At 46.9% G+C, this 26,297-nt stretch overlaps 1 protein-coding gene across 2 annotated transcripts in view; it reads left to right on the top strand.

Annotated features, from left to right (window-relative positions):
* Positions 1-26,297, top strand: part of LOC143988589 (glutathione hydrolase-like YwrD proenzyme) — a 143,032-nt gene that overhangs the window by 10,745 nt on the left and 105,990 nt on the right. For both annotated transcript variants that reach the window (XM_077488269.1, XM_077488268.1), the window contains exons 2-3: positions 1,701-1,822; positions 25,540-25,693. In XM_077488269.1, the coding sequence (XP_077344395.1) occupies positions 1,723-1,822; positions 25,540-25,693 (254 nt within the window). In that variant the 5' untranslated portion in view covers positions 1,701-1,722. The remainder of the gene's footprint in view (positions 1-1,700; positions 1,823-25,539; positions 25,694-26,297) is intronic.

The raw sequence follows: 26,297 nt of genomic DNA, 5'->3' as shown, positions 1-26,297 counted from the left end.
TTTTTTTTTTTTTTTTTATCTTTATGGATGAAATGTGGGAAATAACATTCATATCATACAATCATTCCATAAACACATGTACTACATATATCATTTGAGGAAAATATGCTTATAAAATAGTTTACCATTTGCCAATTAAAAAAAATGTCACCGGATTTCATTTAAAAAATCTGGTCACCTTACAGGAAAGGGACCCAAGATCAGTGGCAAGGGCCCCCTGGACTGATGGAAGGATAGGCCTGGTGCCCTGAAGGTTCTAGTTATGCCTCTGCAGTGCAATATCTTTACAGTTAATGGAGGGTGGGTGAAATGCTACACTGGTTTGATAGCACTACAAACTGTAACAGCTTGGTTTTCTCTCAAACCCACGTCTGACCCAATCCCGAATCTCACCCACTGGTGTGAATACTGTGACGTGACAGACCTAGTTGGGACTGAGGCTCTTGGAGGGGACTGAATGCGAGCCTCTTGCATTGTGATTATGGGCCCTCGCATTTGGGGGAACGGTGCTCTTTGTGAGCTGTATGCCTGGGGACCCCTGAGGTGGTGTTACTTGGATTCAGGTCCGTGCCCCCCCCCCCCCCCAAGACACACAGACTCTGGATATGTAAATGCCATGTTAGCAATAGACTGAATCACACTATTGGGACACAAACTTAGTCCCCTTTCAAACTACCGATCTGTTCAGATCTGCCTGTCGTTTTTTCAGGCGGACCTGAACGGATGCTCCATAGAGCTCTATGGCGCGTCGGATGTCTGCAGTGACATGTCCGCTGACATCTGACCCGCTCTGATCCAAAAAAGTGTGACGGAGGAAAAAGCTATTTTTCCATCCGTCACCGGGGAGAGCAGCGCTGTGAGGTCCGTCCCTGCGCAGTATGCAGAGACGGACATGTCCTCTTCCTGCTTAGCGGAGATCGCTGCGGCGATCCCCTCTGAGCAAGCGGATATCCATGGGGCGGATCAGCACTGATCTGCCCCATGTGAAAGGACCCCAAGATGCTAATATCACCTCCAGCCACCTGTCTGTGTCTTGTTAATGTAAATGAGTCTAGTCTGGCTTGACATAGATTCTAAAGAGTATTCACCTATTTTGTTGTTTGTGCTAATTAACCTGCAATTGAATTGTTAGTGAGCTAGGAGCCGAAAAGTCTTATCCTTCAGTCAACTAGTCTGAGTGTTGATTTAGATAATTAGCTCATGCTAATTAGGTTAGGTTTTAGTCACCCCGCTGTATATATTTTGTGTGAGATCTCAAATAAAGGTCATTCCTGATGTCCTCCAAGACTGGTGTTGTCTAGTTCTCGGGGGTTCCTATAGCCAGATCCATTGGACTTGTGTTCCAGGACTTGGGAAGCGGTATATAGACGGAAGCACTCAATCGGAGTGTGGGATCGGTTCCGTCACAAATACCATGACCAGCAGCAGTATGACTAATAGCAGGAGTAGCTACAATCACATGGCCAGAGACTTGGCACCAGCTCTTGGACCAGAATCTTAGGACCATCTTTGTTGGTATGCAATAGCCGATTACCTAATACACAAGATTGCTCTTTGCAATACAGTAATTGCCAATGGAATATAAAATATCTCAAAATTTGTCAACACTTGGTAGACATATGTTTGTACTGAATGTGTTGAGTGCATTTAGTTTAATCATAAGTTATAATAAAAATGATGGTATCTTTGTTTCCTTATAGAATTCGTGATCTTTGTTCTTCAATGGCTTCTACACTGGAGTTTATCTCTAGGAGATCTCCTGTTTTGTGCACTGGAGGTTGTGTGGCATCCAGCCAGCCACTTGCAACAGGCATTGGCTTAGGTATTATAATTTTTATGTAATAAAATATTTAATAGTGGACTGAGACGCATGTATGTTAAGCAGATGAAAATGAATGGCAAGAGTTTTCCAGCATTAACCAAGTTGTACAGCACAACAAATGCCCGTTGCACGTTACTCCTTTCAAACTTTTTAAATGGTTTACACTGTAGCTTGCAGAATCTTACCCACGGTCTTGATGTACGATCTGTCACCAGGGCTTAACAGAGGATCACCTGGTTTGTGGTCCTGCACATGCACTGCCATAAGGCTTTGCTTACATTTTCTGGGTGATAAAAACACATGGGTTTGTAAACCCGCTCCCAACTACTCCCCCTTTAAAGTGGTTGTAAATCCTTACATTTACCCAGTGAAGTGACCACCCCCAGGTGATAGAGATGAAACAAATCATTCTACATATGTTTTACATTTATGTTTTACATTTATTTATCTGCAGCCATCTCATATCCAGATGTTCAAAGTATACAGTTTACATGTCGGATCGTCAGAAGGCAAGGGGCAGAGATCTGATGTGACACACTGCACAGCATAGAGCAGGGAGCTGAGTGTAATCTGAAACCTGAGTGGAGGGAATCGCCCCCTCTCTCCCTATAGTCTCATAGGGAAAAGCTATAGCTGAGGCTGTCAATCGCCTTCCATGTGCTGGAGCTCTCCTCTGTCCTCCTGGATCAGTTGGAGTTGGCATAACCTGCTGTGACCAATGCAGATCGCAGAGGAAGGAGACAGCACATCTAACTCATAATAGATGCTTTTGACTGAGGCAAGTACACACAATAAAAGGATATGCTTTGTTTATTATTCATGTCCAAAGTTTAGAAACACTTTAAGCTGCAAAAGCAGCAGACAGTGTATACATCAGGGATATGCAACTAGCGGACCTCCAGATGTTGCAGAACTACAAGTCCCATGAGGCATAGCAAGACTCTGACAGCCATAAGCATGACACCCAGAGGCAGAAGCATGATGGGACTTGTAGTTTTGCAACAGCTGGAGGTCTGCTAATTACATATCCCTGGTATACATGTTACATCCACAGAGATTTGATCCAGAACCACAGCAAAATGTCACATTCAGTGGGCAGTACCTACCAACTGCAATGTACGACAATGCACCATACTTGTGTTGGTGTTAATGGGTTGCCTTATGCGTGATGAGCAAAAACGCTCAAACGCATGCAAGAATGTGAGTTCCCACTAAACAGAAATGTGATCGGGGGCCTGACAACTGAATTTCTCCATCCACTCCCACCAATGTACATGGATAAAGCTGACCATACACTATGCAATCTTATTTTACAATCTCTGTATATGTTCCTTTTAGATTTACCAGAACTTTGGAATAAGAGGACCCACCTCTATCCATTCTCTCTGTATCCAATCAGACAGGCCCTTGCACTACATAGTTGATCGTAGGTTGAAAGGAAATTGTACAATCAGATTGCATGGTGTTAATCCTATGTTCACACCTAATGCGTTTTGCAGTAATGCACTACAGTCCATTTAACATGGTTTCCTATGGTACTAGTTCACATCTATTTTGGCATGGGGGTCCCCTCTGAATCCATACCAGACCCGACAATATTTTTTTATTTTTTTTGCAAATTTGTTTGCTGACAATTTTATTTTCTTAAATTCAGCTGTCAGTGGGAACCCCACTGACAGCTGATGACTCATTGGTTGTCAGTGACATGGTGGCTGGCTTCCCATCCTCCTCCTTGGCAACCAGCTTTATACAGTGTGTTTTACAGTGCATTTAAGGGGGGGGGGGGCCTTAGATACACTTTACCACTATGGCATTGTAAAAAAAAAAAAAACAGCAGGTATGTCACTCCAGGAATTGCTCTTAGGCTGGATTCACACTTATGCATTTTTAGTGCATTTTGAAGATTTTCACTACAGTCCATTACACATGGTTTCCTATGGAACACACTCTGTAGTGCAAATCTGCAAAATGCACTAAAAATGCATAGGTGTGAATCCAGCCTTAGGTGGCCAGCTTAAAGAGGAAGTAAACCCTGATGGGTTTTTCTTTTTCTTCTTCCCTGCAAGGTAAAGGCATAATGTGCTAGTATGCAATGCATACTAGCACATTATGCGACACCTGCAAATGAAGCCCATGTTCCGGCCACATCCATCTTCGCACGGCTTCCTATTGGGGCTGCAAACTTTGGCTCTGTGTGTGCAAAAGCCACCCTGCACTCGCCTGAAGAAACGGCTGTTCCTTTCTGAGTGCGTACGCCGATGACCTCAACGGTGCAGTAAATATCTCCTGAATGGTGTACATTTAGGAGATCTTTACAGTAACTATAGGTAAGCCTAGAATAAGGCTTACCTATAGGTACAACTTCCCCATGGAGGTTTACAATCGCTTTAACCACTTGAGATCCGTGCTATAGCCGAATGACGGCTACAGCGTGGACCTGCATTGCCGGCACGACATCTATTGATATCTACGTCTATTGACGACGTCCCGTGCACGAGCGGCCTGCGCGCCCCTTGAAGGGCACGCGCACGGTGCGCTCTGTGATCAGCGAGTCGGAGACTCGGCTGATTGGAGTAAGGGGTCGATCCTGAACCCTTACCACGTGATCAGCTGTCAGCCAATGACAGCTGATCATGTGATGTCAACACAGCCGTAATCTGCTTGCGAGGAGAGAAAAAAAAGCCGATCACCAGTGGCAGTGAGAGGAACATCAGTCCTGATCACTGCGAGCTGCCGCCAGCCCGGCAGTGCCCACAGCGCCACTCATCAGTGCCCACCATCAGTACAGACTTATCTGTGCCCACCAGTGCAGCCCACCAGTGCTGACTCATCAGCACATATCAATGAAGCAGAAAAATTACATGTTTGCAAAATTTTATAACAAACTATTAAACATGATTTTTTTTTTTTTCAAAATTTTCCTTTTTTTGTTTAGCAAAAAATAAAAACCCCAGCTGTGATTAAATACCACCAAAAGAAAGCTCTATTTGTGGGAAAAAAAATGATAAAAATGTAATTTGGGTACAGTGTTGTATGACCACACAATTGTCATTCAAAGTGCGTCAGTGCCGAAAGCTGAAAATTGGTCTGGGCAGGAGGGGGGTTTACGTGTCCAGTAGGCAAGTGGTTAATGCCTGTGAACAGAGCTGTCTGGCTAAACAGCATAGTGCTGATGTCTGTGAGCCCTTCTATTTTTTTTTTTTCTTATAAAGGGGAAGGAGGAGTAACTACACAAATTAATGACTCATTCACTCATCAGTTCCAGATCTGTGGCAGCAGTGTTTGCTGTAGTAAGGTCTGATTCACACCTATGCATTTTTAGTGCTTTTTGCATTTTGCAGCTTTTCACTACAGAAGGTGTTCCATAGGAAACCATGTGAAATGGACTGTAGTGCAAATCTGCAAAAAGCACTAAAATGCATAGGTGTGAATCAGACCTTAGAAGTTTAACCCATTGACCTTCCCCCTCCTCCCCTGTATATCTAAGCTCAAAACTCTGTGACCTGGTATATTAACCCCTGCAAATCCTGCATATCTGAACATGAACTCCATCTCCATCCTCCCACTGTATGTGACCCGAGCATTAACCCCATTCACCTCCCCCTCCCGTTGTGTCTGACTTGTACCTTAGTGTATCTTAGTGCTCCATGAGTTAGTACCAGCATAGTTACCTAGTAGGTGAGGTTGAAAAAAAACACAAGTTCATAAAGTCCAACCTATGTGTGTGATTATATGTCAGTATTACATTGTATATCCCTGTATGTTGTGGTACATGCTGATTACTGCTAATGATACCGTTCTCATTACTAAAATCTTGTATATAGCTCCTTATCCCCTCCAAGAGCTTGCATACTATTGATGTTAGGCTAACTTGTCTGTAATTCCCAGGGATGTATTTTGGGCCCTTTTTTAAATATTGGTGCTACATTGGAGAAAAGCCAATCAGCTGGTACCATTCCAGTCCGTAGACTGTCAGTAAAAATTAGGAACAATGGTCTGGAAATTACTTTATGGAGTTCCTTAAATACCCTTGGATGCAAGCCACCTGGTCCCGGGGATTTATTAATGTTATGTTTCCCAAGTCTAATGTTAATTGTCCTTTGTTAACCATGGAAGTGCTTCCTGTGATGTGTCATAAGGATAAACACTGCAGTTTTGGTTACTGGAGCCCCCTGATTCCCTCGACTACTGAGAAGAATAAATTCAATACCTTTGCCATCTCCCTCATCCTTTGTAACCAGATGTCCTTCCTCATTCTTTCTGGGGCCAATATGGTCTGTCCTCCCTTTTTTTGCTCTTTACATACGTAAAGAATTTTTGGGGATTTTCTTTGCTTTCCTCCGCTAGGTGTCTTTCGTGTTCTATGCCGCCCTAATTGCACCCTTACATTTCTTGTTGCATTCTTTATAAAGTCTGAATGCTGATGATTCCTCCTCAACCTTGTATTTTTTGAAGACCTTCTCCTTTTTTATATTCATTTTTACTTTGGAGTTAAGCAATCCATGACTAGTGTAGTCTGAATGTTCCCCTTATCTTATTCCTTACCCATACCTTCCCCTATTAGAAACGAGACCACACCATAGGTTGGAGTAAACTGGCCACAACAGCCTTTATTAAACATAACTCAAAATTCACTCCAATAACTTGTAAATATGAAAATATATAAATATATATAAATATATAAATATAAATAACTTTAAACCACATTAAATAACATTAACTGCCCATTCTGGTTATCTCTGACGGTGACCCCACTTAAGCCAATACCAAATCACTGAGGTACACCTGACCAACTTCCCAAAGGCCTCCACCTGTGACCGGTCGGAGACAACTTCCGCCAGTGAACATAACCGTATTCCCTCCAACGTTCAGGAATACCCAGAGGGGCCGATCGTTAGATGAGCCCCCCCACACCCTCAGATCCCTTCTGAGTACCTGTCTACTGTCAGAAACACACCGCCACAGCCCGAAAGGGTGACTCCCTCAACCTTGAGGGCCACCCCCCACCCTAAGAGCTTTTTGTATCCCCTCCTGTAAGCCCAAGGACCAAAGGTCAATCCCCACATCCGATAGGTGAACCCCATCCTGCCGCAGGTAAAGACCCACATTCACCTCCAACTCCCGATGCCGAACCACAATGCCCCCGTTCTGCACTACAAACCACCCAACCACCTTATTCACCCTTATCCTAGTCTTCTCAATGCTGGCTAAAGACCTAGCCCACCGCCAAACCGTTCTGGCCACAATGTCCGACCACACCAAAATGGTGCCCGGGAACAGGACTCGCAGGCACAACACGTCCTCCTTAATGTCCGCTAAAATATCCTTCACCTTGCGAACACCCAGGTCGTTTCCCCCAGCATGAACCACCAGCACATCCGGGGGCCTGTCTCTCAAAGCGAAGCGCTCCACCTCCCTCATAACACGCTCCCACCGCATACCCGGGAACCCCAACCACATCACCCTAGCCACCCGCCTGGGGATACCCAATTGCCTGCCTGCTGGTAGAGAATCACCTCTCCTGGCCCCCCAGCACACGTACGAATGCCCCAGGATCCAAACGAGGCGTGGAGAACCTCCATCTGGAATAAAAACAAAAGAAATAACACAACAACCAACGCAATGTTACAATCACAGTACTTCCCCCAAAAACTCCCAACAACCAGCAACACCCCCAGCCGCACCCCCACATCACCCCAGTAACAACTGCGGCCGGACATAAGACCGGAACCTCCTAGACTCCCACCTACCGATCCGGCGAACTACCGCCTCCTCCAGCCCACATCGTGCAGCTTCCGTTGCCGCCCCGATCCGGAAAGAGTGTGACGCATATTCCCGCTCATCCAAACCCACCGCTCTCAGGCATTGCCGAAAAACCGACACAAACTGAAACCGGGATAGAAAAGAGCCCTCCGCATGCACCAAAAAGGGGCCCGCCCCCGCAGGCCGCACCGCCCGGAAAGCCCGTACCGCCGCCACCGGGCACACAGCCGAGCCCCGAAGGGCAAGCAGCGTAATCGCCACTCCCTTGCCCCGTTGATCAGTCTTGGACCTACGCAACCGTATACTCACCCGATCCGCAACCACCTGCACATCCTGATCCAGCAAACCCCCAGCCACCCGTTTCGAGCGACACACCAACTCCCCTATTCTAAACGCCCCATAAAACGCCAACGAAAAAGCTGCCGTAAACAGAACGGTCTCGTAAGCAGACGAGCAAACGTCCACCAGCCGAGAACAAATTGCCACCAAATTGTCAAACGACACCGGCCGGCACGCATCCCCACCCTTCCGATCTTTCCTGTACCCCTTCAACGTCTGCCGCACCCAAAAATCCTTTGTCCCGTCCGGCTCCCCCCACATCTTAAACAAAAAGGCCAACCCTGCCAGCTTCCGCTCGATAGACGCAGGCGACAGTCCCATCTCTATGTTCCGGGCCACCCAGTACAATACCACCCAGTGCTGGTCGGAGCCCCGACCAGCTACGCCAACCTCCCGCAGTAACGCCCACCATTCCGCCCACACCCTGGAATAAGCTGACCATGTAGCCTCACTCAATGACCTCTTCAACCAACCTGCGGCGATTCCAAGGGCAGCTCCCACATCCACCCGGGGCAGGGTGCCCCCGACTCCTCCGCTCCCGGCGCCAGCTGCCGGAACTTGTCCCACTGAAAACGAGAGAGCGAGTCAGCCAAGGAATTCTCCACCCCAGGTATGTGCACTGCATAAACGTAAACATTGAGCCGCAAGCATCGAAAAACCAGCTGCCGTAGCAGCCGGATGACCGGGGGCGAGGAAGCAGTCAGCCGATTGACCTGAACCACCCCCATGTTGTCGCAATTGATGCGCAACTTCAAATTACAAAACTCCTCCCCCCACAGCTCCAACGCCAACACTACCGGGAATAATTCTAGCAAAACCAAATTGCCCAACAACCCCGCCACCTCCCAGGAGCGCGGCCAAGGTTCAGCACTCCACCGGCCCCGAAAAAATGCCCCATAACCCGTAGACCCAGCCGAGTCAGTAACCAACTCCACATCGAAGTTGCTCACTGGCCCTGACATCCACATGGCCCGCCCGTTATACGACTCCAAGAATTCATGCCACGCCCGCAGGTCCTCCCTGTGTTCCTTCCGTAAACGCACGAAATGGTTAGGTCCGGTCACCCCGGCGGTGGCCCCCGACAGCCGTCGGCAGAACACGCGGCCCATAGGGATGATCCGGCAAGCGAAATTCAGCTTGCCCAACAGGGACTGCAGGGCCCTAAGCTGAACCTTCTGCCGGCCCTGCATCCCCGCCAACTCTGCTTGCAGATCCCGTAATTTATTCTCTGGTAATCGACACTCCATTGCCAGCGAATCAATCACTATCCCCAAAAAGCTCAATTCCGTAACCGGGCCTTCCGTCTTATCCCCCACCAACGGCACCCCGAACCTGCCCGCAATGTGCTGCAACGTGGACAGAAGAATCGCACACACATTGGAGGCAGGCGGGCCCACGCACAGAAAATCATCCAAATAGTGGATGACCGACTCCAGGCCCGAAACATCTCTCACCACCCATTCCAAAAATGAGCTAAAAGCTTCAAAATAGGCGCATGAAATGGAACAACCCATGGGCAGGCACAAATCTACATAAAACTTGCCCCGCCAATGGCACCCCAATAGCCGGAAGCTGTCCGGGTGGACCGGTAGAAGTCGAAACGCCGATTCCACATCCGCCTTGGCCATGAGAGCCCCACGACCATACCGCCTGACCCACCGTACCGCCGCGTCAAAAGACGTGTAGGAAACCGTACACGCCTCCGGGTCAATGAAATCATTGACCGACCCCCCCTTTTGGAAAAGACAGATGATGATGAATCAAGCGAAACTTCCCCGGCTCCTTCTTAGGAACCACACCCAACGGGGAAACCACCAGGTCCCTCCACGGCTGTACTTCGAAAGGCCCGCCCATCCGGCCCAGCGCCACCTCCTTACCCAATTTGTCATCCACCACCCCCGGGTGATCTAAAGCCGAGCGCAAATTCCTGGCTAACGGCGGCACCCCCTCTAAAGAACAGGGAATCCTAAAACCGTCCCGAAAGCCCGAAATCAACCCTCGCGCCGCCTCACCATCCGGATACCTATTTAGGAAAGGAAGCATCCTTCCCAGGTTCACCGGCGTCATCCCTTTTGTGACCGGCATCGCCGGCGCGCTTACCCTTTTTGAAACAGCGGGACAGGGGGTGGGTGCCGCCGCACCCGGAGCACTCATGCTTGAAACGGCACGCGCCCCCGAATTTACAAGCCCCTTCATTAAAGGGCCAGCACACCCCCCACTTTTTTCCGGCCGGCAGCCCCGAGGACGACGCACTCCCGGCCCCCCCCCTGAAGAAACGGAGTGGGCGTCCGCGGCGCAGACATAAGTTTTATCCATAGGCTTATGTCCTTGTGATCCCAGCGCAGTTCAGCCCGCACCGCCTTCCGCTGACGAAACTGCTCATCATAGCACAGCCACGCCAACCCCCCATACACCCGATGAGCCTCACCAATCGCGTCCAGGTAACAAAATAACGCCGAGCAATGCTCGGGGTTCTTTTCCCCTATCACGCTAGCCAAGATAGCGAACGCCTGAAGCCAATTCGCAAATGTGCGCGGGATCAGCCGATACCTACGCTTCTCCTCGTCGTCCTTCTTGGAACTGTCCGGCTTGACCCTATCCAAGTTAAACTTCTCGAGGGGGAGTAAAGAGAAAATCTCCACATACTCACCCTTGCCGATCTTGTCCCTCACCTCCTGCTTCAAATGCGCCCCCACCGGGCCCTCGAAGCAAACATAAACTTCGCACCGGGCGGCATCCGCGAGCCTAACCAGATCGGACCGTGCCCCCGGGTCCGCGGGCACCGGGGGGACCCCCGAGCCCCCAGCCCCCGCATCCACGCTCCCCGACGCCACCGCAGGCGGTGCGTCCCGCGCAGGCACAGCCTCTGACCCCCCGGCCCCCCCCAGTACTCAGCCAGGGGCCCGCCTGAGGCGACCCCGAGCCCCCAGCAAACTTACCAACGAGGGCCTGCAGCCCCTCCAACAGCTCCTGCAGCGGACCCGAGGGCTCCCCCGAGGCTACTGGCCCCGCCCCCCCAAAGGACCAGCCGAAACCCCCCCATGTCATCCCGGGACCCCGTGGGCCCCGAACCCCCCTGTGACACCCCCATCAGACCATGCAAAGCTTCCGCCAGCAATGTAGACTCGCGCAACTTACCTGGCCCCCCCGGGGCCCGCCGACCTGAACCGGTCCGGGCGCAGCAAAGGACACCTCCTCCTCCTGGGACAGCTCGCTCTCGGACCCGACCTCACCAGCGCGCACCGGGGACGCCGCCATCCCCCTGTGCTCCGAGCGGTCCTTCCGGTCCATGCGATCCGGGACTGCAGGCAATGTCCTCCTCCCCCCGCCGCCCCCGGCATGCCGGCGTCTGAAACCGGCCCTGCCAGGCACCTTGGCGGCCCTCTGCGACCCGCCCCCCCCTCCAGCATGCGGCCCCCCCGAGGCACCCCCCACCGCGCGGATCACAGCTCCTGAGCCCGCAGGCCGCTGATCTACCGCCATGTGCACCCCCCCCTGACACCCCAACCCCGAGCCACCCGCACTCCCCCCCTCCTCCACCGGGCCCCGTTCAGGCCCGGCGCCATTGCCATGCTGCCGCGAAGCCCCGCCCCCCTCCGGTCTGCGGCGCAATGACCGCCCGGACCGGGGAGAGCCGAGTACCGGCCGTTTTGCCGGGGGGACCGAACGGTCCTCCCCCGGGCTCCGGGAGTCACGAGGTGGCCGAGGTGTAGGCCCAGGGGAAAAACGCGCCGGAGGCCGAGACCTCAGCGCACGCAGCTGCACCTCACCTGTCCCGCCGCCGTCCTCCTCGCTGTCCGCCAGGTCACCCACGCGGTCCCGCAGCCAATCCGTGCCGTGCACCTCCGCCGCCCGTCGCAGCCGCGCGAAGAGTCCCTCCAGGTCAGCCATAGCAGAGGAGCAGCGAAAAACTGCCTCCTCTGTGTCACGCTGGGCTCCGAATGATCCCTTAAAGCCACACCCCTCCCTTTTATATGACCCCTCCCCTACACTAAGTTTGCTTCCTGCAAACCTTTTTCCTCAGCTCCACCCATAAAGCTTAACCCTCTGTGTCCCTCATCCACACTGTCATGTCCAGCACTCCTTATATCATTGCATTCTTAATCCGTGCTTCTCTGGACTTTTGTTCACTCTTTTAAATGTATTACCCAATGGGATGCATTGGCTAATGCCCTTATTTAATATGCTCTTAAAGCAAACCCATCTCTCCTCCGTGTTTTGTTCCTAAGATTTTATCCCAATTCACACCTTCTAGTAAGGTTTGTAGTTTAGGGAAGTTGGCCCTTTTGAAAATCGGTGTCTTTGTGGTCCCCTTATGTTTCCTATTTCTGTGATTTATACTGAAGCCAATTGACCTGTGAGTACTATTTCCTAAATTTCCCCATATTTCCACATCCGTGACCAGGTCTGTATTATTGGCAATCAGTAGATTCAGTAACGCTTTATTTCTAGTTGGTGAGTCTAACATCTGACACATGAAATTGTCCTGCAAAACATTTAGGAACTGGCGAGCCTTAGACGAATGCGTGGTCCTCTTTGCCCAGTCCATCTGGATAATTATAATCCCCCATTATAACACCTCCCATCCTTGCTGCTAACCCAACTTGTGATAGGAGAACCATTTTCCCCTTGGCTTCATTCCCTTTGGCGCTCTACCCATAAGGATTCCACCTCTTCCCTAGCTCCCTTAGTGTTGTCATCTCTCACGTTCACGTGTACATTATTCTTGATATATGGGCATACCCCTCCCCCTTTTTTACCCTCTCTATCCCTGCAATAAAGGGTATGCCCTTGAATGGTTGCCAGCCAATCATGAGGGCTGTTGAGCCCGGTCTCTGAAATTGCCACAAAATCCAAATCCTCCTCGTAAAACAGTATCTCTAGTTCACCCATCTTGTGTGCCAGGCTCCTGGCATTGGTGCACATGCCACGTAGTTTAGACCGGTCGCATACTATACTCTTATTGGGTGTTCTGAGTTTGCTACTAGGACTTGTTACTATACTCACCTTGGGTTTGTGTTTTAGTCAACCTACTACTAATGCCCCCAATACTAACCTCTGGAATATGTTCCCTGCTGACTATCTCTACCTCTGGGCCCTAACCCCCCGTCGCCTAGTTTAAAAATCCCTCGAACTTTTTGGCCATCTTTACTCCCCAGCTGATCATCCCAGACCTGATGCAAGAGATGGTTAGATACTGCAGACAGGATACAGGAGATGGTCAGAGGTTGCAGACGTTATACAAGAGATGGTCGGAGAATGCAGACATGACTCCCTATGGCCATCATAGGGAATAAGTCTTTAGCCATTCATTCACTGTAATTCATCAAGGTCTAAAACATGACAACGATTGTCCTAATTCATTTGCGACCATGCCTCCCCTGAGCCTAGCTGGGGGTGGCCCGAGCACAGCCTAGCCGAGGGAGCTGAGACCGCCCCTCTGCTCGAGCACAGCTGAGCCAAGCCCATCCAAGCTGAGGGAAGCTGAGACTGCCCCTCTGCTCAAGCCCAAACACAGCTGAGACTGGGCCCAAGCCCAGCTCACTGCCCAGTCTGCCCTATAAGCCGACGGCCATCGGACTGTTTGTGGAGGGCTTTTGTTTTTCTTCCATGCAGGGCAAAACTGCCTGTCACTGAAATCAGCCCCTTAGGAAACTCCCGGTAGTCCAGTTGGCACAGGACGCAATTGCTGTGTTTTAAAATGTCTATTCTAACAAAATGTGTTGCATGTTATTTTATTTTCTTACATCAGGGGACACAGAGCCATAGTAATTACTATGTGGGTTATATCGGACCGACAGGTGCTGGACACTGGCACGCCCCTAAGGCGTGTACTCCCCTATATAACCCCTCCCATTACTGGGAGTCCTCATGTTTTGTTCTTTTTCACCAGTGTCTAAGGTCTTGGTCACGAGAAAGATGTGCTGTGCTGAGCTCCACGGGTAGTAATCCTTCATGAGGGCTAGCCATGCTGACCGGATCCGTTCTAATGTCTTTTCATGGGTTAAATGAATGGTACCCGGGCCTCTTGTCCGAAGAAACAAGGTTTTGCTTGCAAATGCTTCTCTTTAGAGAGCTGGGCCCTAGGATCCAGTACTTTTTGGTAGTGAGGCCATAAAGTTTTTACCGGCAGGGTGCTGTCGCAGATCCAGGATTGTGGGATAACCTGAGGTTCCCCGGTTCCTGAAGGTTTCCTATAAGGTCTCAGAGCCTACTGTGAAGGGTGAAGATTGGGTGGTTGTCTCTGATAAAACCCTGCTGGTAAGGAAAGGGAGATTTTCTCAGGAATTTCTCCTTTGTATCGTTTAAGCCTTATGGCTTATGCATGGACTAGTGCATTCTCAGAGTTCTGTGGCTGAAATATTGATCAGCTGAAGCACCATGTGAAAGCTTAGCCAGTTTGTTTCCCTTCCTGGGGTACGGCTATTTAGAGTGGATAAATACATCCAAGAGGGTAAAGCTCTCTTTACCAATAAAAAGAGGTTCAAACATTTCTCCTTTTATCATGCGGCCTCTCCTATGGCTGGGACATCTGCCTCTAGGCAGTCTCGACAGCCTCAATCATCAGGTTCAAGGGAAAGTCCCCAAGGGCAACACCAGGATCTTGGGGCGGAAAGCCCAGAAAGCAAAATGCTAAAGCCTTCTCATGAAGGCGATGTCTGAGGATGAAACGCGTCGGTAGGACTCCACTGTTGCCTGTTTTATAAGAAGCGCTTTTTTTGAACTACATAAATGTGAGTTTGTTACCATATTTTTAATATATTTTATTTTAATGGAATTACACTATATGGTCCTATATTTTCCTTCTATACATTCATCATCCTGAACTGGACCTTTATATGCGAGGAGAGAATCTATTGTTGGTGGGAAGAATTTTTGGATGACTATTTGTTAGTCTAACCTTGGCTAAATCCACATCATTGGGCATTTTAACACCGGCCAATCTGAGTGTCCACGCTCAATTCAAAGCTTGCAAGACCCTCAGAATATATGTTCTTTTGGGTCATATCTATCTGGTAAGCCTACATCTGTTGAGGTGGCAGTATCATCACATGGGTGTTCGCATGTTTACCCTTCCGGGAACTAGGCAGCATATTTGAAGTTTGCACGTGGGACTTGAATATTCTTCTGGATTTAAAAAAGACTTTATTTTTGCACTTTCTATTTGTTTTTTTACATATGAGCACAATGATTTGGTGTTCACTTGCTCACTAGCATTTTCTTTTGTAAAGTATATGTGGTTTCGCACATGGATATTTGATTTATTCATAATTTTGTTTTACCATAATGGTGTAGCGCTACTTCTTGTTAATAACATTTGTATTTATTGCTAAAATATCAAATTTTAGTGGAGTAGCAGCTTCACTTTGCACATTTGGATAGCGCAGTGTTTTTTCTTGATTGGAAGAAATTTAATACTATACACTTCTCATGAAGGAGCACCCCCACTCATTTGGGTGAGGGGAAAGGTCCTGCAATTCTTCCGAGAGCACGGATGGCTCAGTCAGTAGAGCATCAGACTTTGATCTGAGGGTCCGGGGTTTGGGTGCTGCCTGTGGGGTCCTTGGGCTGCTGATGGGGCGGTCTTTATGTAAGTGTTTCCGTATCCTCTGCGAATGTTCCTAAGGATCCAGAAAGTCTCTTTCTGGCCTCTGGATCAGCTGTTATCCCAGTCGGTTCCCTTAGTGAAACATATTTATTTTTTTATTTTTGGCTCAAACCTTTTAAGGTTCCAGAACCAAACAGAGGTAAGACCCTTTTCTAGATCTCGAAGATCTGAATCGGCACTTAAACATCCGATCCTTTCATTATTTGATCGGTTGTGTCCATTCTGCAAGGAGGGGAGTTGCATATCTCCATGTGCCAAATGTTCCCGCTTACCAGAAATTTCTGCGGTTTAAAAAATTAATAATTAAAAAATAAAATGAATAAATAAAATTATCTTTTCAGTTGTGGCCCTGCCATTCGGCTTAGCCACAGCACCAGGAGTGTTCTGAAAAATTCTGGCACCTCCTCTAGCCAGATTAAGGGCTTGAGGCATAGCAGTCCCTGCCTATTATAAGATCTACTTTTAATAGATCATTCAGTCTCGGGTCTAAAACCAGAGTCTGATCTCAGCCGTAAATATCTAAAATCTCTAGGTTGGATACTCAACCTAGGAAGAGTCTCCTTAAAACCATCAAGGAGATTACAGTACTGGGGGGGGGGGGGGGGCTGGTTTATAGATACCATACAGAAGGTATTCTTACCCCAGACAAAAATCAGTTCCATTGTAGGACTAATTCAACTTATCAAAACAAAGAAAAATTCTTTCATTCAGCTGTGCTGGAGATTTTTTTTTTTTTTTTTTTTTTAGGAGGAATGGTGGCCTCCTTCAAGGCCGTCCCTTACGTGCAGTTTTTACTCAAAAGCTCCTTCAAGACACCATCCTGTCGGTCTGGAATAAAAAAAAGGTTCAGGCCTTGTTTCCAATATGCTTGGCTCCCGACATAAGTCAGAGCCTAAATTGGTTATCCAGCAAAAGGGAAAATCTTTATCCTGGAGGGTGTTAACAGATGCCAGCCTTCTAGGCTGGGGAACAACCCTGGAAGAGGATTCTGTCCAGGGGAGATGGTCCAGGTTAGAGGACCTTGCCTATCAACTTTTTTGTGGAAGTTTCAGGCAGTACGTCTGGCCCTATAATCTTGGACAGTCCAACTATGGGACTGTCTTGTCAGGATTCAGTCTGACAAAGGCCACGGCGGTGGCTTACATCAATCACCCAAAGAGGTGAATAATATTCTAGCTTGGGCAGAACACAACATTCCCTGCCTATCAGCAATTTTCATTTTCAGGAATAGGGATTGGCAGGCATACTAGAGTCACCAACAATAATTTCCAGGAGAGTGATCTCTTCACCCCCACATCTTCCTAGCGATATGTCAGAGATGGGGTATTCTGGACATGGACCTATTCGCGTCCAGATTCGACAACTTTATGTCGAACAAGGGGTCCGCTAGCAGGCGGAACAGATACATTAGTCTTCCCATGGGATCAGTTTTTCACTGATCTATGCATTTCCTCCAGTTCTGCTACTTCCACTCCTCTGCAGGATTAAGCAGGAAAAAAAGGAGGTGATTCTGGTGGCCCCAGCTGATTCCAGAAGATCTTGATTTACCAAGATCATAAAGATGGCAGTAGGAGTCCTTTGGATTCTACCATTATAGCCAGACCTTGCACAAGGTCCGGTATTTCATTCTACCTTACGGATAAAAAGTTTAACAGGTTTGACTGTTGAATCCCACTCTATAAAAGATTGTGGGTGATCTCCTTCGGTAGTGTCTACTTTGACTAATGCCAGGAAGCCGGCTTCCAGAATCACTCACTTTAGAGTCTGGAAGGCATAGATTTCTTGGTGTGGATCCAGGGGTTGGCACCCCAGGAAGTATGTCATAGGCAGGAATTCCTGATTTTCCTGCATATGGTATCTGAAATAAAGCTGGCCTTGACTTCGATCATGAGCCAGATCCCGGCCTTGTCTGTGCTTTTCCTATGGCCTCTTGCTTCCCACTCTTGGTGCATAGCTTATTCAGGGGATAACAGTTTATTCCCCCTATCAAGCCACCTCTAAATCCTTGGGATTTAAGATTGGTCTTATCGGCATTGCTGAATCAGCCGTTTGAACCTTAAGAGGAATTCCCTTGGTTCTTTTGACAAGAGAGATAATCTTTTCTGGTTGCCATTTCTTCTGCTAGACTTTCGAAACTAGCGGCTCTGGCTTGTAAGAGCCATATTTCATCATGCATAAGGATGAGGTGGTTTTATGTCCTCATCCTGAGTCCCTACCAAGCGTGGTAACAGATTTTCATTTTAAATCAAGATATTATTCTTCCTCCTTTCTCCCCAGAGCCTTAATCTGGGGAAGAGAAAGCACTACATTCTCTTGATTTAGTAAGAGCGATCAGAGTCCATTTAAAGGCGACCGCTCAGGTTCGCAAAACACAGGTTTTGTTTGTACTTCCAGAGGGTCCAAAATGTGGACAGGCAGCATCAAGATCAACTGTTTTCCAAATGGATTCATCAAGTGATCAAGCTTCAGCTTAAAAAATAAAATTCTTCCTTCTCATGTTAGAGCACACTCATCTGGGTCGATTAGTGCCTCTTGGGTGGTGCATCATCAGGCCTCTATGGCTCAGATCTGTAAGACCGCGACTTGGTCTTTGGTTCATACATTTATCAGATTTTATCAAGTCATGAGCATATTGCCTTTGGCGAACAGTATACTGCAGTATGAGTCCTCTGGCCTCCTGTTTTTTTATGTCTTCCCCCCCCCCCCCCCTTCAGTTGCCATTGCTATGGGACATCCCACATAGTAATTACTATGGCTCTGTGTCCTCTGATGTAAGAAAAGAAAATGGGATTTTTAAAACGGCTTACCTGTAAAATCCTTTTCTTTGATGTACATATGTCCCTCCCTTCTTGGTATACACTTGTATTGCTTGGCTACAAAACTGAGGACTCCCAGTAATAGGAGGAGTTATATATGTGAGTACACGCCTTAGGGGTGTGCCAGTGTCCAGCACCTGTCAGTCTGATATAACCCACATAGTAATTACTATGGCTCTGTGTCCCCTGATGTACATCAAAGAAAAGGATTTTACAGGTAAGCTATTTTAAAAATCCTATTTTATACATATGTAGATAAGAAAGGGGTGGTGTGAGATGTTGTTAAAAACTAACAAATAGAAATAATATTACTAAAAGCTAGCGAATAGAACAATTGCAAAAAAATAAGAGAGGGAAGTAGTGACAGAGAGCTTTTTGTTAAGTGAAGGTTACAGAACACATTTCAACATTGTGAACAAAATGGAGCCTCTTGTGCTTAAATGAACAATACGGTGAAAGTCCATGTCATTTCCTATTTAGTTTGACACCACTCTTCGCCAGGTTACATTCAGCGGATTGCTGGTAACCTCTGCTACATTGGCACAGAGAGACGGTGTACTGTTCAGCTCTCTTTTAGCTTTCTCAGAATGGGTTTATCAGGGCTGGTGGACCGTCTATTGGTAAAGTGGATAGTCACATGGAGGCATAGCATGACGAGGAAGTAAATAATAAATATGAGAAATGGGAACATCACAATGTAAGCGCCTAATATCTGTAACCATGTTGCTATGCCATATAAAAAGTTACCAAAACCTCCTAATCCCTTAAAGGGGTTCCATTCATCTTTTAGCAATATCTCTGGCCTTATCCTGTAGTTCTCTTATTTTAGCAAGATGCCCTTTAATAATGTTCTCATTATCAGAAATGTATATACAACAGTCAGTGTGAATAACCCTACACATCCCAGCTTGAGCTGCAGTGAGATCATTTAGTGTTAATCTGTGCTCTAATACTTTTTTAAGCGGAGCCATTTCTTCATTTATTAAACCTATATCCGTGGTAGTATGGTTAATAATCTCATCTACAATTCTAGTGTCGTTTTATTTATTTTCCTTGCTTCTGTAGCGAAGTCCTGGGCCTCTCCAGACCTAATGCTGACCTCCAGAGTTAGAGACAGCTGACATCCTCCTTTGTAGAGTGGGTTACGAGGCATGTTGGGTGCAATGTAAGGTGGATTAACCACTACAATACAGGGCACTTTCGCCCCCTTCCTTCCCAGCCCGATTTTCAGCTTTCATCGCTCTAGCGCTTTCAATGACAATTGCGCAGTCATGCTACACTGTACCCAAATGAAATTTTTATCATTTTGTTCGCACAAATAGAGCTTTATTTTGGTGGTATTTATTCATGACTCCGTTTTTTATTTTTTGCGATATAAGCGCAAAAAAGCGGAAATTTGGGAAAAAAAACTATTTTCTTTTTTCTATTTTTTAAAAGAAATCCAATAAAATCAAATTTTGTCATAAATTTAAGCCAAAATGTATTCTGCTACATGTTTTTGGTAAAAAAAATTCCGTTAAGTGTATAATAATTGGTTTGTGTGATCACGGACATATGTACGCAAATGATCATGTACATATGTGTGCAGGTGATCACGTACATATGTGTGCAGATAATCATTGGGACATGTGATTTTAGTGGGACATATGTGGGGGACATGTTTTTATTATTAGGGACATGTGTTTTTATTATTTGGGGACATGTGTGGGGACATTGTGTTTATACTGTGTGGTGTGTTTACTGTGTGGGGACATGTGTGTATTACACTAGACTGGTGATCAGTGAGTAAAAAGCTGTAAAAAACAGCTCATACTCACTGATCATCAGCCGGCTGCAGCGATCCGCTCTTCTCTCCTCAGCGATGACTTCCGTGTGAGGAGAGGAGAGCCCATTGCCTAGCAACCGGCTGTTTGTTTACATCACATGACGGCCGTGATTGACACGGCCGTCATGTGATCAGGAGGGCCAATCACAGAGCCCTCCTGCCGATCTGAGATGCGCCGTGTCCGGGTGACACGGGCGCATCGGGATCGCACCGCTGCGCGGGCACGCGCGCGCGATCCCGCTCCTTCTGATGGACGTTCCTGAACGTCCTATCAGGAGTAGACGGCTATATGTGCATTGGCCGGGTGGGAAGTGGTTAATGAGCACCAGACACTTCTTGAATGCAAAGAGATTTATTTTCTCCTAACAGAAATGTGGGAAATAGGGTTAGGGCCAGGACACCCTTTAGTAGTTGCAGTATTAGCAGACTCTGACTTGTATAGGTAGATAGCCGTACGGGAAAGGCACCCAACCAGATACCACATCTGTATGTGTAGACACACTGTCTCCTATGGCAACAATCTTGAATCGTTTCAAACGAAGGTTGTAATGAATGTTCTCTTCCTCCACAATGTCCTTTTAAGATGTTCACTCAACCGAGCTCCCAGTCTATCACTCAGACCCGCCGGTCCACTGCTACTGGATCTCCTGAGCTCTTCCAATCTTCACACTAAGTATCTTTCTCAAGCATCACCCCTGCATACTTGCTGGTACCCTAGATTGGTACTCAGATACTCAATCGTCACCCCACTGGCCTGGCACACAATATAGCTCTGCAAGTGTCACCTCCACTGGCTGGGTCCCTGGCTTGACATCTGCTGAAGCTTCCCAGTTCTTCACTGTCCCTGGTTGGTGAGAATACTGCTCTGGTACTTGCTTCGGCTACTCAGTGGTCCCTGGTAATAGGGTAGCTTCCCCTCTACCTCCGACCAGGACAGGTTCTCTGGCTGGTAGAACCGTTACTTCTAGTTGGGCTTCAAGCTGCAGTCCCAACCCTATGCCAATCTCTTGCTTCTGGATAGGCCCTCAGACAGCCTAGCGGCCAGATGTCCTCGGATAGGCCTCAGGCTCTGGCCTAGCAGCCCGGGCAGCACAACATGTTTCCACCCGGACAGCCATCCAGGTGGCACAGAACCCTGATCACCTGACCTCATCCAAATAAATAGGCTCTCCCAGCAGGCCAGTAGACCTAAAAAAATCCCTGCATATTGTCTGAGACACCCCATCTATTCTTAATCTGTCCTTGCAATGCCCTTATCTTATTGAATGCCGCCAGCTACTCGGCCATCTAGTGACAGAAGAGAAGTATAGCAATTCCAGAATTGGGGTGGAATCAATTGACCTATCAATTGGCCAAGGCAACGATCACTTGGCATGTAAATTTTCTAGCAACCCTGCCTAAACATTTGAAGGGTGCTATATTTAAATTCCCCATCCTGTCCAGGAAGGGACATGTCACCTTCAGTGAACAGCACTTTTGAACACTAAAGGGTATTCTGAAATTTGACCTGGTCGCACTGTATCTTTGCGAACGGCCAAAGCAGGTAATAACTTCCCAATATAACATGTACCTGTAACATTCGTAGGAAGCCAGGCATAAGTTTTATCTCCACATATAAAATATAACCCTTTACTTATAGATGTATGGTATACCTGCTCCAAAAAAATAAAAATAGAAGCAATAAGATGGAATCTCAGGTAACCGATATTTCCACATATTGGGAACTGTGAGCCATTTGTACTAAAAAGGGTTCTATTTAGTTCTGGATATGGGATAGGATATTGACCATAGTTTCCTCCATAAACTAATCTTTGCTCCAGTGCAATCTGAATTGTGTATATTTAGTGTTAAATTGGCATGTAATGTTTAGACAAATCTGTGGAGTGTATGCGTTGTAGCTGAGGAAACTAATTATGAGCCATTTATTCTGGTTCTGTTTAGATCAGTAAAGTTGAGAGGCATTGCTATCATGGTTATTGTTCCTGTTTGGGGTATAAGGGAGAACACACCCAGCAGGTATTAGCGTTTGCTATGGGTTGCATATAATTTTAACATTTGGATGAAAAGGTTGGTTTTCCATTTCTCAGTTCTCACAAACGGGAAAAGAAACCATTTTTATTTCAAAGGAAATCATCACTTCAAGATTTTCTTGCAATGAATCGCGTGTTGTCAAATGCACAAAATGTGGTCGGTCAAATTTTGGTTCTAGCGGCCTTCTGATGTGTCGCTTGACCACAGCTCAATCACCTGGTTGGATTCTGTGAACACCTGAAACAGAATCTGGGTCAGGGATAGAGTTGTAAACGCCTTCATGTATTTCAATGTTCTTTGCAAAATCTGAACATAGTATAACAGACTAGAGTGAGAAGCCTGCAACTGTTGGGGACAGCCCATGTGGTTGTTTAGGGGTAGTTTGTACAGAATATAGGGCTACTGGCAAAGCTTCCACCCACCCTTTCCCTGCATCCGCTTTAATTTTTGCACATCTGTTTTCAAAATTCCATTTAACCACTTCAATACTGGGTACTTAAACACCTTCCTGCCCAGACCAATTTTGAGCTTTCAGCGCTGTCACACTTTGAATGACAATTGCGCGGTCATGCTACACTGTACCCAAATGATTTGGTGGTATTTGATCACCTCTACGGTTTTTATTTTTTGCTAAACAAATAAAATTTTTTTTTCAAAATTTGGTATTTTTTTGGTATCAAAACTTTGTAAATAAGTAAGTTTTCTCCTTCACTGATGGGTACTGATGGGGCTACACTGATGGGCACTAATAAGGCGGCACCGATGAAGTGGCACGGATGGGGGGCACTGATAGGTGGCACAGATGGGCGCTGATGGGCGGCATTGTATTATACTGTACTAATGGATGCCAATCAGTGCCAAACAATGGTTGGACACGGCTGATCATGTGGTAAAGAGTCTCCGTCGGAGACTCATTACCGAGATCGGAGTTGCGAGGTGTCAGACTGACACCCCGCAACAACGATCGCCGCAATGCGCTCTCCTGGGGTGCGCAGCGGCTCAAAATCTTGATCACGTCATATGACGTCCGGTCAGGATTTTGAAACCGCTTTGCCGCCGTGTTTCTGTTATAGGGCAGGCGGCAAGTGGTTAAGGCTGGGTTCACACCATCGCGAATTGGATGCGGGTTGCTGGCCGCCGCTGCCACCCCCCACTCAGGCACCTGACCCCTTGCCCCTTCATGTAATCTGATTCTTGTGCTTTTGTGGATGTATCTCTTAAAGCCAAACTGGCAGCCACATAAGGTGGGAGGCCCTCCTCTACAGTCTTCTGGCCAAACGTAGTAAATTTGGGCAGTACTTTTATTAAACATCTCCTCCGTCAAGCCAGTTTCATTTGCTAATTTAGCTTCTGTCTCCCATGTGCAAGCTATTCTCCACATTCCTTCACTGCGCAGTAGCGGGCCATAATCGTGCAGAAAAGTTTGCCATACTTGTAAATCAAGTCCCTTCAGATTTTAAAGGTTTAGCTGCTCCATTTGTCCATTCTACCCATTTATCTAGGGGCTCAGTATAGGTGGAACCGTACCTTTGGTTCATATATTCTTATCTTGGGCTGGGCATTTTCTAAGGGCCTCTCACCCTCACAAAATATACCAAAGAGGATACTGGGCTAATCCTGTAGGATTAAGGGAACCAAAACTTTCAGTAAGTGGAAGAATGGGCTTGATGGATAAAGTTGATAGTGCCTCCACCCAGGACAGGGCCTGTGAACAGAGGGGGTTTCCTTCCTGTGAAATTTATCAGTAATCTAAACAAATTGGGAGCAGTATAGAAACAATACAAGATTTATTTAAAGATTAATAATAGTACATGCAGTCAATGTGCAAATGGGTATTATCGGCAAAGGGCCGATATGAGTCCTGGTGCATCTATACTGGGGTGTGTATATATAGTCATTAATAGATATACCTCTAGATGAATGTTATAGCCAACTCCTGTTGCGGGCGCCCCTAAGGATGATGTGGCATGTGGATCTGAAGACAAGATCTGCAGTGATGAGAAGGTCTTCCAACTGTTGTCCAATGAGCCTGGAATGGAGCTTCTCAAGGCAGGAACTGTGGTATGCACTGTAACATAGTCAGCCCATCTACTGTGTGCTTTAGTCCCTCCCTAATGGTTTCTAATCTGACATTCAACCAGACTTCAAAGCTAATGATCCAGAAGTGCCCGTGGGATGCCTAACCTAGGCTCTGCTGGTTGAGCCCTAGCTATACAGTAGAAACCCAGACTAAAAGGGACAGGGTTAACTAGAATAACAAGTCACCTACCAATATACTAGGCTACCATTGCACATACAGTAGCACAGAGATATTCTGTCACAAGATATATTAGCAGCTACAGTTGGTGATATTAAAATCTTGTTGTTTAAAAACAACAAACACGTTGGTATACGTGCCTGCTCTGTGTAATGGGTTTGCACAGAGCAGCCCCTGGGGGGGGGGGAACTGAGTGGCCCCACAGCAAGCAGCTTGATATGGAGCACCCAAACTTAACCGCTGCTCTGTCCATCCAGACACTGAGCTGCAGCTCGGCCTCACCCCCTCTCTTCTCATTGGCTTACTGACTTTGACAGCAGTGGCTTTGTCTCAGCCAATTAGGAGGGAGAGTCCAACATAGTCAGTGCTCCCGTGCAAGATGGTTGGATCGAGATTGGGCTCGGGTAAGTGTTGGCGGCTGCTGCACACAGAATGTGTGGGGTTTTTTTTTTTTTTATCCTAATGCATTGAGATTAAAAAAAAAATCTGCCTTAGAACCATTTCATATCATATGAATACTTGCATAATAGTCCATTCTGGCTTAAGGTTTAGTAGCATGGGCAGGACTGAGACTTTCTCTCCACTTCCTCCTTCTGGGGTTTCAAAGCCAACAACCCAGGGAAAGAATGTGCATAAACAATATATTTACGGTCATTTACAATTTCAGACATAGAGGGCAACAGATCCCTACACAGGCATTTAGGTGGCAACAGGATGACCTAAACACCTGAAAGCTGGTGCTTAGCCGAGCTCTGAAAAGCAAACCACAGCAGGTTGATTTTTAGAGCATTGGCTAGCGTGAACTTGACCTAAATCTGTCCAGTACTACTACACACACCTACTAGATCTACTTCTCTAATGACCGTAGTATTTCAACACTGGTATAATGAGCACATTATGGTTTATCTGTATTTACATTAAAAGGTCAGAGACTAAAATAGACATACTAACTGTAGCATATTTGCTAAATTCAGATGTAAGCTATATATCATTGCTGCTTTTTCATGACATTCTTTATGATCAGTGTTATTTTTAATGAGTTTAGTATGATTTCATAACATTCTTTTCTATTTGTAGATATACTGAAGAAAGGCGGCAATGCAGCTGATGCAGCGGTGGCGGTAGCTGCTGCCCTTAATGTCACTGAACCCACAAGCACTGGTATTGGCGGCGATTGTTTCTGTTTGTTTTACAGAGCAGAAAACAAAAAAGTCTATTGCCTTAATGGAAGGTAGCGCTATCTATTTCCCTTGTCTCTGTGCAGGCTGTCTTGCGTTGTGCAAATGTAAAAGTAAAACGTCACTTATTCCAATGTGACAGTGACGTGTCGAACAACCTTGACAAACATTTTACATCTGATATCTTTGTTTCAAACTATATGGTTTTCAAAAATGATTAGTTCAGGCCAGTCTTACATGGGAGCTTTTGTAGTAGGCCTCTAAATCGGGTTTCTTTGGTCTGACAAGCCCATACATGTTGGATGAGTTGAAAGCCAAACACATCACCATTGCTACCACCTCTCCCTAATCTCATAGACTGTATACACTCAGGCAGTCAGCCGATGTGAGCCCTGTAGAGACTAAATCTTAAAAAAAAAAAGTGCTGGCACATCAGTAAAATCCACAAGCAGATACACTGGGGAAAAAAAGAATTGATCCCCTGCAGATTTTGTAAGTTTGCCCACTTCCAAAGAAAGTATCTATCATTTTTATCATAATGTCGCTATCATTTAAAATACACTTAACAGACATCAACCAAAAATCCAGAAAAAACACACAATACAAAGGTTATAAATTGAGTTGCAGTTCAGTGAGTAAAATTTGATCGCCAAGCAA

Source organism: Lithobates pipiens, unplaced genomic scaffold (assembly GCF_037356315.1).
Source record: "Lithobates pipiens isolate NorthernLeopardFrog02 unplaced genomic scaffold, aLitPip1_a1.2 Scaffold_18, whole genome shotgun sequence".
Taxonomy (NCBI): domain Eukaryota; kingdom Metazoa; phylum Chordata; class Amphibia; order Anura; family Ranidae; genus Lithobates; species Lithobates pipiens.
The sequence above is the reverse complement of the archived record's forward strand: the minus strand, read 5'-3'. Positions and strand labels throughout refer to the sequence as shown.